Source organism: Coturnix japonica, chromosome 20 (assembly GCF_001577835.2).
Source record: "Coturnix japonica isolate 7356 chromosome 20, Coturnix japonica 2.1, whole genome shotgun sequence".
In the NCBI taxonomy this organism is placed as follows: Eukaryota; Metazoa; Chordata; class Aves; order Galliformes; family Phasianidae; genus Coturnix; species Coturnix japonica.
In genome coordinates, this window is record NC_029535.1 from 11,291,283 (window position 1) to 11,306,537 (window position 15,255).

Here is a 15,255-nt window from a genome sequence, read left to right on the forward strand (position 1 = left end):
TCAAATGTCATTACAGATTTATTAAGCCTGATGTAGAAAGACTTTTAACAGTAACATCTTCAGAAAGCATAAAAAGAGCACTTCTGTTCAGTCTTGTGCTTTGAAAATCTAAATATATTTTTATCATATAAATAATTCTTTTCATGTTTTAAGTGCATCTGTTTTTTTTTTCTTTTTTTTTTTTTTTTTCCTTTTCAAATTTCCATTTTACAATTGGCCAAAACTGAAGTCTGCATCGACTGAAATGAAGCCATTTGCAAAGCTAATGATGTTGTGAAGCATGTCTATGGTGAACCGTATCAGCTAGATTTCAGAAAGGTAGTTCAATGAGTGCAGCATTAAAATGAGGGACAGCCTCCAGCAAAATCATAATTGAACACACCCAAGTCCTTAATGTCTGCAGTTGGGTTTCCTGATGCAAATTACGATAACATTTCAGATGTGAGCAGTCGCTTTCCAATAGCTGCAGTGGAAAAGAGACATTTTATGCCACAAAGGAAAGAATTACCATGTTTAAAAATGTAAATAATATATGTATAGAAACCTTTTTTATGGAAATGAGGCATTCAGGATTATGGGAGCAGTTTGGGCTATTTTTTTTTCCTTTTTTTTTTTTTTTCTTTCTTTTTCCCCTTTTAAACACAACAGATAAAGATGTGTGATCTATTATTGATCTATTATTCAGGGCTTTAATTACAGTTCTAAAACTGCGAAGATTTTATTTAAAAAGAAGTAAAACTGAAAATCCCTGGGCAGAAAAAACTAACATTTGCTGCGCTGATTTTTTGCTTTTTTAACAACCATTTGCCACGATAAAAACACAGGACACAAAATCGCTGCTTTGGAATCGTCCACAGAAGGACTTTCTTAGATGCGCTGAGATCCAGGCGCCGTCCTGCACATCAGCAAATGCATCAGCATAAATAGGTGTGACCTGATTTAAATGCAACGAGATCCATCGTCCTGATGGTTCATAACCGGTCTTGGGGGGGGGGGGGCCCAAAAAGAATAAAGAAGCGTAAATTTCCTCTAGTATAAATTATACAAATTGTATTGAGCCACCAACCGAATATATATATATATGTATGTGTATATATATATATATGAATCTACCAGGAACATTTTTCACTTCGCTTCGTTTACGTGGGCAGTAACAAGCGACCGATTGGAAGCGGAGCTGCCTGCGGGCCGGGCGCTGTGCTGAGCCCGCAGCGCCGCTAGGTGGGACGGTCCGACCGCACAGCGGCTGCACCCGAGCGCTGGTAGCATCGGAACGGAGTGAAACATGGCTTTGATTAAAGCAGCCTGTTGGCTCAATAATCTTAGTCATTTTAAAAACATCCTTAATGTGGAAGAGGAACGCTGCGATGTCAGAAACGGCCTTGGGGCCCATTATAAGCAGCAACAAAATAAATAAGGGGGAGAAATGAGAGGGTCATGAAAACGAAATTAAGCTAATGTTTCAAATTTTGACAATTATGAATAGTTCCTCATAGAAGACATTAAAAAAAAATATTCAGGCACTATTAGATAAAATACAAAGAGAATAATTGTACGTGTATGAGTTTTCCCATGGGACAAAACATGCTTTAAAAGCAAAACTTGAGTGAGCTTTCCCCTTCCCTCCCACCCCCCACCCCCCGGTACAGCCAGCAGTTGGGCAGCTCTCATGCAAACACAGCTTTGCTTCTCTCAGTTCCTCCAAAAACCCATCCCTAATTCCTGTTCGAGCCATTAAAGGTGACGACCCAGAAGATAAACAAACAAAAATTACAAGCATATTTTCTAGGAAAAAAAATAAAAAATAAAAATAAAAATCCCCTGTTATGGACCAATTTTTCTTTTCTTTTTGTAGGAAACAGAAACAAGCAGATATACCAAAATCTCGTGTTCAGAACATGGCAATATAGTTATATATACAACTATGTACAGTATAAAAATGCATCGAAGGCGTAACTTTCCATCCCAACAAGCTGCAGTGCACCACGAGGAGCAGCTTGGCTCCTTGGCCCCAGGTGCACAGGCAATGTATCTGTACAGCATGCGCTCCTTACAAAACCAGTGCGGCAGCACTGCAACGTTCTACATAGAAGTCCCCATCCGTCCTCTCTGAAAGGAATCCCATCCGTGTTGTTAGTATAAAAGATGCCTTTAATCTTTCATTTTGCAATTTGTAATATATACAATTTTTTTTTTTATTGTTTAAAGAGAAATAAGTTTTCTGATTCATTTTATTATTATTATTATCACGTTAAACAAAACGCCAGAAGTGACACCACGGGTCACGTACGTAACCTAAAGATGATGCTGCCAATAGGGAACGTGCCACATACTGCGAGCACTGGGGCACTGCGAACCCGAGAGCTTTACCATGATGGCCAACTATGCCCTGATTAAAATGGGGTTGGATCTCTTATGGTTTGTGCCAATATATTCAAGATAATAAAAAACAAGACCAGGAAAAAGAAAAGCAACATCAACAACAACAAAAACCCACCAAAAAAAAACCCCAAGAAAGGAAAGGACAGATAAGCAGCACCCGAGCACCGTGCAGGAGGGCATCTCGTACCGGAGACATATGACAGTTAAGTACCCTGAGCCAAATAAGAACTGTTTAGCTTGTCAGCTTTTGCAACCTGTATTGCACATTCCAGCACTTGCTGTGTTCTAAAGCCAAAACGCTGCTTTGTGTATCCTGAAGAGACCTGCAGCTTCGCTCGGTGCTGAGTGCCACGGATGGGCACAGATATGGAGGGACCCAGTGAGGGAGGAAGGCGATGGCTGCAGTGTGACACGGCTGCACCCGGCAAGGCTTTATTCCCATTTTCCTTTTAAAACCTGTCTTTATTTCCTGCTTTCTCATCTGAGATGTCTATGGAAAGAATTTGTTGTCTTCACTCCGATCCAAAAATGTAACAGAGGAAAGTTTGCACAGCTAAATGGTGTGACCTCAGCAGACACCCGACCTGCTGCAGTGAGCATGTGAAGTCCAACAGGGCTTTCTATGAAGGCCTGAAGCCATTTCATGAGCTGTGAGTGAGGACAATCTGGAGGCTAATGACTATGGTCGGGCCCAGTGGTACCGCTACTGGTGCAGATGAAGCAGCTCCTTAATTTGGTGACAGCAATGAAGCTCCCAAACTCTGCTTCCTGGGAGCAAAAACGATGCATCGGGCTGTGCAGGAGATGGGCACAAAAAGGCAGTGCTTTCTAAAAAATATAGAGGTGGTTATATCAGTTCTTTTGCTTGGGGACAGATGGCCCTTAAAGCCTGTTGTAATTGCAATGTATTGATTGGGAATCTGTGATCAATACTGTCTTTATGGTGAGAATTTTAAATATAAATTGCATCGTATATCTGTTTGAGAAGACAAAATCTCTGTGTGACAGAGAGCCATCTCCACCTCGCAGGAACACTTGGACCAGCTGGAGAGTTATGGTGGGGATGGGAATGGGGATGGGGACATGGCCTCAGCCCAGCCCGTCCCCAAGCACTGAGCAGAGCCTCACTGTGCTGGGAAGAAGCTTCCATGGAAACCTCTGTCTGGCACCTTTGGCCATGTATTTCCTTGGTGGCTTTGGCTGCAGTGCCATCTTCCTGCAGGACTCATCCCAGGGCTGCTTGGTGCTGGGGACAGACTGCAGGCAGGGTCAGGCTGTTGGTAATTAGCAGGGAGAAGCACCCTAACAGCAAATCCCTTTGGGTAGCATTTACCCAAGAGCTGCCCTAAACCCCATTGTTTTTTCATGATTTTTCTGTACTCAGCCCTTCCATTGCAAATTGCTGTTTGCTTTCTGTGCAAAGCCCATCTGTGCCCACACACCTCATGCATGGAGCTGCTCCATGGGCACAAAGAATTGGATCAGTGGCAAATAGGGAGATCTGTCAAAATACGATCGAGGAAAGAATAGAGATGAAAACTTAGGGAAGCAGTAATTGCCCTGCAGATGTGTGAGTTGGCACCACAGCCTTTAAGGCTGGCTTGGAAGGCCTCAACCCCTATTGTGTTAATATATAATTATTGATTTTAAACATGACTTCCTATATCCTCCATGATCTCTAAAGAAGCTCAGGAGGTCAGTCCTGTAAATACTTTCACAAGTAGGTAATAAAAATCATGATGAAGTTGCATTGACAAGTAATTACTGGGTAGGTTTGTTAGCGGATTCTCAAAGATTTTTTTAAACCAACAATTATTATTGCACTAATGACAGCCATTTTTAAAGTTAAGTGTCCCTCTCCTCAACTGAAATAATAAAGGCCTGGAAAAAAACACCTGAGACCGACATACTGGAATTCTTATATATTAGGTTCCAAAGAGATGCTAATTTTGTCTCCCCACTTTTTAAAATAGATATATCTTTTTAAGGTGATATGGCTTATTTTGACATGCATGGGGGCAGGGAGGGAGCTCTGGTTTCTGAATAAATCTCTCAAAGCAGTGTACACGGATAACAATTCTTGCTGCTTTATTGCACTGCAAGAGCATAAACAGCTTGGATACGTGGTGTATCAATATGCCACTTGTTAATAAGCAAGGACGTGAATCATAAATATTCGGCTGTTTGATCACCAGGCTTTTAATTAATGTTTTGATGATCTCCAATAAGAATAAAAGTCAGAGCGATAGATATTGAGTAGATACGACAGAGAAAAGATGCAATGATTTTCTATGTTACCTGATTTATATGACAGATAAACTATCAACTCATCCAGTTTCATACAGAGAAAGAGAGAGGAGAGACGTTACATTTGCTTTTTTTATATCTTATTGTAAAAAAAAAATAAAAAAAATCACTTAATTCAGATGTGTATATAAAATGTTCCCAGAGGACAGCGATGCAGGAGGAATAATCAAGGTTTAGCACTGTGTAATAAAGGTTTGTGGCCAGATTTCAAAAGAAGTAGCTGTTCCTGCACTTGCCTTTGCAAAGCTTCTTTAGCAAAGCAAGGCGTGGGGTGAGCCAGCCCCCATCAGTGGGATCGGCCCCAAATCTACTGTGCTTCCAGCCCTGACAGCCAGGGAGCCCACACAAATGGGGCGGTGGGGGATGCTGGCCCCATTCCTCACCACGAGCACAACCACAGCCTGCTGCGGGCATGGGAACGCCTCTCTTCTGCCAAAGCTGAGCAGCAGGTGCCCTGCAGAGCCCAGACACTTGGGCTGGGGGAGCCCCTCCTGCAGGCTCCTGGCCACATTTCTGCTATGGCAGACTGCAGAACACCCACCAGTGGGAGCAGGAGTCGGTGGGAATTTCATCCATTGAGGGCCAGAATGGACCCAGTAGTGCTCCAGGGCCCACAAAAGCTGGGGAAGGGAGCAGGGATGGGGCCACACAGGCAGTTTCTCCCCAGTGGTGCTGGGTTGCGGCGCTGCCTTTGGGGCTGTGCTGCGGGCCCTCACCTTGTGTAACTTCACTTAATAACTCTGAACTGGGCTGTGCAATTTAACAGCTTCTGCGGAGCTCGATGCTAATGCATTGATTTTGCTTTAATAGAATTTTGTTGTCAATGGACGGCACTCAGCACGGCGCAGGCTTCAATCTTAACCCATCTGAAGGCTCTGCTCGTTTCCAGTTGAGCTCCGTTCATTTCCAGTTGAATAGGTTAAGCAAAGACAGACCTCACTGTTCTCAATTCACTTTATGATCCTCCCATCATAAAAAATAATATCAGCACCTTGCTTTTCATGTCAGAACTACATTTGAGCTGCTATTCCCTATGCCCATGAGTAAATCCCATAAAAGCCGCCCCGTTGTACTGTCGCTATTTTTCCTTGTGGATGATTGATTGATGGATGAGTGCTGACACTTCAATGAAGCTATTTCGACTGCCATCTCAATCCGATGATGTGAGGGGTATATTTTCTGTCCATGCCTCATTACTTCAGAATGACATTCCTGGAACTTCATTTACTTTTTCCCTCCTTCCCTCAAGCGCCATATTTTTTCCCATCTAGGTTATGCATGCCATAAAAAAAGCAATTTGCTATTATATGTGGCATAAGGGCAACTCTTTCCCTAGGAGGTAAATAAGAAGGGCCTTTTTTTTCCTCCTCCACGTTGAATTTAGGGATCATCTCAAAATTTTCCAGACATCTCCAAAAGAGACCCACGCGCAAAAGCAAGGGGGGATACAGTGAACACATTCAGTCTGATGCTGTCAATGCTGCACTTCAATTTTATCCTTGAATGTCTAAAATACAACAGTAAAGGACACCCCAAAGCCCTCTCTCTTGCATGAGAAAAATCCAATTCTCCAATTGTGCCTAGTGTACTTTGAGTATTTCATTTGTGACGGAGCAGAGGTTTGCAACTGAATCCAGACTTCTCTTGCCTTTGAGACTCAGGAAAGTTCATCGTTAAATGCCGAGATGGATTTGTCTGCTGCAGGTTGCTCCATCTGCCAGGAAATGCTCAGCTGGAGCAAGCAGGGCTCTGCAGGCTCCGTGTTGGGTCACACGGAGCTGGTGGCATCAGCATGCCCAGCAAGCTTTGTGAGTTGACTCGGGACCCGATTTTAATCTGTGTAATACAGTATTCCCGTTAATAATAATGTATAATTAAGACATCCGTTAAAAATCCATAACGTTAATTTAATGGAGAAAATCTAATACAGTTCTATTGGAATTTTTACGTTAAATTAACTTTAACGGGCTTTTAATGGATGTCTTAATTAGATCTCATTATTAACGTGAATATTCCACAAATTAAAACTGGGTGCTCAAAGTTTTAATGAAAAAAGTTCAGAGCACCGATTCGAAGTTGCCGTCCTCAGCCCTCACCCTGACCTCACACCGGGCCATGGACCCAAAGGGGCTCCATTGGCTCCAACTGAGAGATCCAGGTTTACACGCACCAAGCTGAGAAAGGGTTTGTACTTTATTACCTTGTATCTATATATAGATATTTATACAGTGATATTTATATATAGATATCCCTATATTCATTTAACGCTCAATAATCTAACAATAGTACTTCTGTCTAAAAATCACTCCATCGCATGTCTCGTCATAAACCGTAACGGAGATTTAAATATATATATATATCTGAGGAATAAAACAAACGGAAAGTAATCCATTTCAAACAAATCTTTGGCAGCAACATGGTTAAGCATAACTATTCGAACAACTTGCACAGAAGATTAACATTGTTCGGAGGTTTTTTGGCTCAGAATCTGTTTTAACTTAATAATTCTTGTACTTACTGTGATGTATTGATCCCTAGTGCAATGACTGGATTGGGCAACCCAGGTGCAACAGTAATAGCTGCACTGAATAGAAACATTTCCTTTAGACAAACTATCCCAAAGGGGTTATAAATAGGAAATGGACATTACCATGAACAGCAAAGCTTCCAATGTGACTGCATCTTGTGTAGAACAGTTGGACATTAAACCAGGAAGATTTTTTTTTTCTTTTTTCCTGTCAAGTGTTACAAATTGACAAAATAAGTACATCAATGTTCTCAGTCATTATCTTACTTCAGTGGCACTTTGTTTTAGTGACAGCAAAAAGGGACAGTGGAGACCAGACAGCCCCAGTGCAGTTTATCAATGAAAATCTAATATCGTCCATAAGCAGGAGAGTGGAAATCAATACTTCATTACCAAATTGTTAGTGAGGATGAAGAAGAATAGCTGGAGAATTTTTGGCAGTCTTCTCAGTCCGGGTTGCTGTGAGTTCAATGTCAGGATTGGGGTGATGTGCAGAGATGGGCTGGGTGTGGAGCCTGGGCTGGAGGGCTGGAGCTAAGGCATTCGTCCTGCAAGCAGAGCAAGAGGAAGCAGCGTTACCAACACTGTAACCACATGTCCACATTTCATCGAATGTGGATTTTTATGCAGTGAAATTGAGTCAGCTTTGCTTTATGCCATCCACCCCTCAGCTCACAAAAAGGCAAGGACATGCAGCTCATGAGCACTCAGTTGAGCTGCAGATGCCCCTGAAGAGTTTCATTTTACAGCTGGTCAAGAACATGCTCCAAAATCCTCACGCTGACCCAGACACCCTGGTGCCCACTTTGTGCTTAAGTTTCTGGGCTATTCCTGAGCTGTTTCTTCTTCTGCACCTCCCCTCCCCAGCATCACAAGCTTCTCCCCTACATGGACCTTTCCTGCTCTGCACTGCCTAGAAGTGCAAAGTGGCTCTCCTTGTGAAGTTGCTTGCACATGGAGATGGAGGGGGCTTGCTTTACTTAATCCAAGAAGTGAGTTTAAAAGTTCAGCCCATTGCTGAGTTCTGTTTTGCTCATAACCTGGGAGAAAAATACTGAGAAAAGCAGTAGGGAAAAAAAAAAAAAAAAGAAGGAAGAATAGGGTGAGAAATGGGGCAAGCAAGAAATGGAGTGACAGTCAATCTGGAGAGAGAGCACAGGAAAGGAAAATAACAGACCAGCAGTGGACAAAGAGAAATACGTCACTGAGAAACGTGTCTGTTGAAGGGTGTGCACACTTCAGCAGACACAACACAACTCAGATCCTGAGGTGTGTGCTGGATATTCCAGCTAAATCAACCGGAAATTCAGTAGCAGCTTTTATTTAAGTAAAACAAACAGAGCTTAACAAAAAAAATCCAGAAAGTCCATTGACTCCATGCTGATTAGCTGATAATTTGGTTTGTCTCACAGTATCCTGACCCCTTCAGTTCTCACAGAGATGCTGTTTTGCACTGGCAACCCAGATCTGCAATGGAGAAGTTGGAAGGAAAGAATTGGTGTTGGTGGCTAAATGTAGAGATTCTGGGCACCTGAGAGTTCAAGGAAGTCCATCTGAAGCTGTGGTGAATACCTCAGATCATTATTCCCTCTTGAAACACACTAAAGGCAATCCATGCTGCCACTTCAAAATGCTGCCATTAGGTTTTAGAAGTAACATTCTGGAGTGGTTCACACTGGTTTACACTTTGCCAAGCTATGATTTTCACTGTGCAAAGGCTCTGAGCGCAGCCTGCAGAGGTGCCACAGGCATCTGACTTCTTACCCTTCCAAGAAGTTTTGCAGCCTGTGGCATGAAGGAACACGGTGCCCACTGCTGCCCTGGGCTGTAGCACAAACCATGGGCTGGTCCTGCACAGTGATGTGAGGTCTGCACTGAACCAGCGCCATCTGTGAGCAGTAACTCCTGGTTAATTCTGTTCGGCCTCTGGAACGTCGTTAGGACAATTAAGCAGCATGTGCCCATAGTGCAAGTGCTCAGTGTGGGAAGGAGACTTGGTTTGAAGCAAACTAACTGCAGCACACTGGTTCCCTGCCGGTAGGAAATATTCATCAAGGGCTTCGATTGGAAAATTGAACAGCCTGCCTCCTGCTGCCTCTGCTCTTGAGTTTGTCCATAGGGAGGTCCTGAGGCTCTGGGGTTAGACCAGCTGTACAACCAGCTCGGTCACACTGCTGGTGCTCGTGCATTGCAAGCAGGGCAGCACGAATCCCATTGCAGGGCTGGGATGGCGCAGCCCATGGATGGGGCAGGCAAAGCACCCAGTGGGTCCTGCTATCTGAGAGCTGACACGGGGCAGTGTGTACTGCCTGCACATGGGCTGCTGTGCCTCAGTGCTGCTCTCACAGCCAGCTGCAGCTGTTGTAGCAACTTGGAGCCTTCCATGCACCCAACTGATGTGACTAAAATCAATGGGGAGTGGGCATTGATTTCAATGGGGTGTGTTCCACCCACTGGTCTTTTACCCAACCAAAATCTCCATCCTTGCTTTTGTTTCTTTTTTTTTTTTTTCTTTTTTGCATTGCTGTCAGTGCAGGCTGGGATGGGACTTGGGGAAATTAATTAGTGTGAGCCCAGATCGATAGGGGTCATCGTTTATGTATTTCATTATCAAGTGTCTCAGAGATTCAGGGAGTACACAGAGAGTTTGTCACCCACACTGTGGGGCACAGCGGGATGGTGCTCAAACAGCGCTCGATGCACAAAGTTTGTTGCTTTGCAGGCACTTTGTGTAATGCAGTTCAACCCTGTAAGAAAACTATCACTGAAGTTACACTGTGAAAATGTGATAGAGGGAGTTCATTATGGCATTCTTGTGCAGCAGAGGCAAAATAGCAGCTGCAGATATTGAAGCTTAGCTTTTCTTTAATATTAATTACCAAGCCTTCAACATATATATAAAAATACTTTATTAGTTTTTAATTTCCGGATCTTTGCTAAGGTCATTTTATCATCCTCTATTAGTTTAGAGGAATATATGAAATGGCAACGTGTGTCTGTATAATCTGTGATCCACCCACCAAAAAGTCCATGGGAGCCCATGGCTCAAACCCTTTTCCTGCTGCAGCTGCACCGACAGTAATAAACTGTAGGACTCCTAAAAGGCCAAAGAGAAAGACACAGACAGCCCCTTTGTGGTTACCAAACACGTTATCTCTAGATGTCGTTTCTGACCTACTTTTGCTGGATTTTTACAGCAGCAGAAAATCTATTCCTTGAAGAATCACCCTCACATCCACAATAACAAGAAAGGGAGAAAACGTGAATCTGGGTATATTTGATTTCATTTAGGACCTCTCCCACCACGAATTACAATATTACAGGCTCTAAATGCTTTCTCGTTACCCATAATTATAACTAAAATTATATCAGTCTAAACAGTAACTACTCAAATGATTCATCCTGATTGTAAAGAGCATGCTCTCTAAGTTGTGCCTGCCCATCCATTTTAAAGCCTTGCGGCAGGAACAGCTTTCCAGAAGGTCATTTAACAGCACATTAAATAAATAAATAGAACATATTCATTTCAACAAACACATTCTATTAGGAAAGGAGACCATTTTGGGAGAGGTAAGGATAACCCCTGTGAGTCCTGATCCCTGTCCTTCTTTGTTCTCACAGAGGGTGCAGTGTGAATGCTGCCAGCATGGAGCAGGTGCCCCTGTGCTGTGCAGGAGGGGCAGCCAGCTGCCAGCACAACCCATCGTGCTCATTGCAGGGCCCTGTGCACTCCCATCCCTGCACTGTGCTTTGTGCATTCAGCCCCTGCCATCAGCTGCACAGTGTGAGGAAAGGTCTCCTCTACTGTACAGAGTGATTCTGGCTGCTGAGCTAAGCCTATGGAATGCAAGACAAGATAGTGGGAAAGCAATGCTGGCTCCAGCTCAGAAGTTCCTGGGGTGTGTCTGCAGAGAACAGAACAACACCAGGTGGTGGAGTTTAGAGATCGCCTGGGATGGTGGAAAATGCATTTGATATAAACCTGAGGCCACTGAGCTGCATTTATCTCAGAAAACTCTTTGCTGAAGGTACTTTGCTAAGGGGTGAAGGCCAGAAAGAGACCTCTGGAGTTCAATAGCTCTGAGATAATCAGCGCTCCTGTTTGCAGCTGTTGCACAGCACCTCCCTGCAGGATGCCACAGAAATGGTGTGGCCGTATCAGCTGGGCTGGCCCAGAGGTGTGGGGCTGAGAGCCAGACCTCATTGAAATCTGCCAAAAGAAAACTGTGGCATTTTTCGAGCCTTTTATTTTCAGAAGCTTCTGATGTCTGTGCAGGTAGCTCTGTGCGCCTTCAGGTCCTCAGCTGTGATCCAGGTTGAGGAAAACTGCTAAGCATGTGGTAGTGATGTCCACAGAGATGGGGACCCACCCTGCAAGAGCTGCATGGGGCTCAGACACACCAGCATTTGGGGCTGTGTGTGCACATGAACCTACCTGGAACCTTAGAGAGATGTGAGAATCCCTCTGCGTGCGCATTATGTTCTATGTAGTGATATAAAAGGATATACTTTGAAATGGGTGAGTATACACATGCCTACAGACAAGAAGGAGCACAGTTGGAGCCACTGAGCATGCAGCAGTGCCTGGGGTTTACAGACATCCCTGAGCAAATACAACCAGATCCTCTAAATCCACCTGAACTGCACTGGGAGCGCTGACATCTGTCAGCCCGAGCCCTCCTGGGTGGGCAGGCAGCTCCTCTGCAAAGTGCTGGGAGAGGATCTGGGAGTCTCGGTGGGATCCATCCCCCAGAAGCTCCCCATGTTTTCACAGATGTGCAGGGAAGCCCCGGACTTGGGGAATGAGTTGGATTTCTGCTGCTTGTGCTGAGAGAGAGCAGGGCTGCACCCTGAGCTCACCTCAGTCCTCAAGATGACACGAGATACACACGTGTTCAGCGGCAAAGAGAAGCACACAAGAATCAGATGGGTACAGAGCAGCACCCTGACATGGAACCAACACCTGTGCTCACAAACCAACCCCATGTGGGGGTACCAGGAAGGACCATGGTCTCGGGAAGGGAAAACAGAAAGAGAACGTTTATGTTTTTGTTTCCTGCTTTCCTATAAATAAAATACAGTCATCAAATCACAATGTATTTGAGAGCACATGTTATTGACAGCCTATTCTTGGAGGGGGAAAAATGTGGATTTTTTGGCAAAGTTTCTCTATTTGCTAAAGATTAAATTGTTCATTGTACAGGGCACCATCTGCCCTTGGAGAGAGATTTAGTTGATGGCAGCTGCAACCAAAGTGTGGAAGATAGAGCTGAATTTCTGGTTTCTTTTCAACTAGCAACTGTCATTACAGGTCACATGCAAACTGTGTCATTTTCTGTGACAAGCAGGTTCTGCAGACTAGGGTGCTCGCTACATTTTAAAATGCCACCTGTATGGATCCCAGGAGAGAAATAGCTTTTGTAATGCACCTTGAGAAAGGGGAATTTACAGCAGATGAGACAAAGCAGGCATGGCTCTGCCGGCCGCATGCCTGCAGTGGGATGCACGGCCATGCTGTCCTGGGCTGCGTGGGGCTGGTTGGTGTTGGGCTGTGCTGGTGGGCAGCAGAGAGGCTGCCCCGGCTGGTGTGGGGTGGGCAGATGCCCAGCTGCCTCTTCAGCTCTAAGGGGAATTTCTTAATCACCAAACTGGGGGCAACTGTGGGTGGTTCCACTCATCAAGCTGTGCCATTCCTGTTTCTAGATTCAATTCAAGAGCAAAGGGTACAGGGAGCTGCGAGATGCCAAGTTCAGAACTGTTTTGATATTTCCCCAAGCTTGTTGCTGTGGGAAGGACCTGGTACCTCCCCCCCCCCCCCGACATCGTATCTGTTCTGCAGGAGACCCATGTTCCCTTTCTGCCCTGAACAGAATGGGAGGGGAGAAGTTATGAGCTCACTGCTGTGTTTTATTAGGACGAAGAAACAAAGCAAAACAAAAAAGCAAACTCAAACCTCTTCCCTTTCATCCTTTCCTAGCTATGAAAGTGCCTTCACATTTCCAGGCTTGCTGACAATATCTCAGAATGGTACATCACACACAGCCTCCTCTGGAACAGCAGACATTGTCAGTGCTGCGAGACAACTGCTCTCTGGAATGTACTTCACAAAGATTCTCTATAAAGCACTTCTATAGAAAAAAGATTTCTGAGTCTCAGCCTTTCAGACAAGGATGAGTTCTGGTTAATTTTCTTCTGATGACTTCCACATTTTCTGCAAGAAAAACAACAGCTACTATTGCCTTAAGACAGACTGAAACAGTTGAAACATGCCGAGATAGAAGAAAAAGATTTCGTGTGAAAGGATTTGCAGGACATAAATTCATTCTCATGTTTACTCTGTTCAAGTTTAACTTTTGGTCTTCTAGAACATTTTGTCATGGTAGAACAGGATCGTGTTTTGAAGCAGAAGCTGATACTGCTGGCAGATCTTCAGTAAGTCCGGTCTGATTACATGGACGTTTTTGGATAGGAGGACTGTTTTTAATGGGAAGATGGTTGGACTTTCCAGCAAAACACTGAGCTGCTGGTGCACCTGCCCAGTGCAGACCTCCTTCCTTGCAGGGCCCCGTCCGTGTCTCCTCCCACAGAGCAGCAGCACCGTGGGCTGTCAGACTGGCTGCAGGCAGCTGCTCCCCTCACACTGCAGCTTTGATGAGCACATTTGGGATCAAAGCATTGAAGAAAACATTGAGAAGAATGCTTAAAATCAGAGACTCTGCCTGTTTGGGTGATGCTCTGCAGAGAGCATGGATTGGTAGGAGAGAAGGGCAGCTCCTGTGGATCAGTGCGCAGTGAGCTGCCTTCCTCTTTCTGTGTGAGGAACCACTTACAACACAGATTCCCACCTGAAAACCCAAGGCATCGTGCTTGCTGCCGTGTGATGCGTAAATCTCCACCACTGTGCTGGAGCTGCACATGCTCTTCTGTCACCGATTTACCTACAGAATCCATCACACACCAGTTGCTTGAATTAGGATCGTGGGGAGATGGGAGTCATTAGAGAGTCGCAGAAACTCCAAAGCATAAAGAAAACTTCTCTGTTTGTCTCCTCACAGTGGCTGTTCTCTTTCCCCTTCATGCACTGACAGCACTGATGAGGCAATGGATGCCCTAATCCGAAGCAATTGCTTTTGGGGACAACATCATTAGGGATACAAACGTTGTGTGCAGCACCAGCTGTGGATCTCCTGGTTGGTGCAATGTGTTTAGCAGTGCTGGTAGGCAACCAGCACAGCCCAGATCAGGGATCACACTCCTGGTTGTGCTGCTTTGCTATCAGAGTGCCTCGACGAGCCAGGTAAATTAGACTTGGAGAGAGGGACGCTGCATCTTTGAGTAATGAGGCTGGGAAACAGGGAACACATTTTCCACTAGCTCATGTCTCACTGTATGGCATTCCGATTTCGTGACACTTCATAATAAATCATTGCTTATCACTCACATGGGAACATAACATGGTTCAAGTTAAGATTCGTTAGTGATTGTAAAGAAGAAACATGAATTGCTCTATATCAGGGCTTTTTGATCATCTTTCTGTCCACTGCAGGCATTTTTTTTATCATAATATTTACAGTAACTGTTGTTTAAAACATAAATAAAAAAGAAAAGAAAGGGCAAAAAATGTGAATAATGAAAATAAATTTGTCTTATTTATGTGTTTATGTAAGCATTTGGCAATTACTTTGCACAGCAGCTTGTATTCAGTGTCACAGGCTGCTGCACCAACATAAGTTTCCAAAGCCAGGATTTTAAATATATATATATGTATGTGCGTATATAAAAAACTTGGAATGCCAATGTATTCATGTTCTGGAGGAGAAGGTTCTAGCAGGCACAGGAGATCTGGGAGCCAATTAGCTTTACCACAGCTACCATGGGGGCAGAGGTCTGATGCTGCCCTGCAGGGCCGCTCCCCAGGGCTGGCAGCACAGGGCTGGGACCCGGTGACATTGGCATGGAGATGAGGGGTGGATTCAGGGTGAATCTGCAGTATTTCAGGTCAGCCTGGAGGCCATGCCAGGAAGCTGGCCTTGCAGTCA

General features: G+C 44.5%; 1 protein-coding gene across 2 annotated transcripts in view; it reads right to left on the bottom strand.

The window, feature by feature from the left end:
* TSHZ2 (teashirt zinc finger homeobox 2) overlaps positions 1–15,255 on the bottom strand; it is a 204,741-nt gene continuing 189,486 nt past the window's right edge. For both annotated transcript variants that reach the window (XM_015881853.2, XM_015881852.2), the window contains exon 3: positions 1–7,764. In XM_015881853.2, the coding sequence (XP_015737339.1) occupies positions 7,763–7,764 (2 nt within the window). In that variant the 3' untranslated portion in view covers positions 1–7,762. The remainder of the gene's footprint in view (positions 7,765–15,255) is intronic.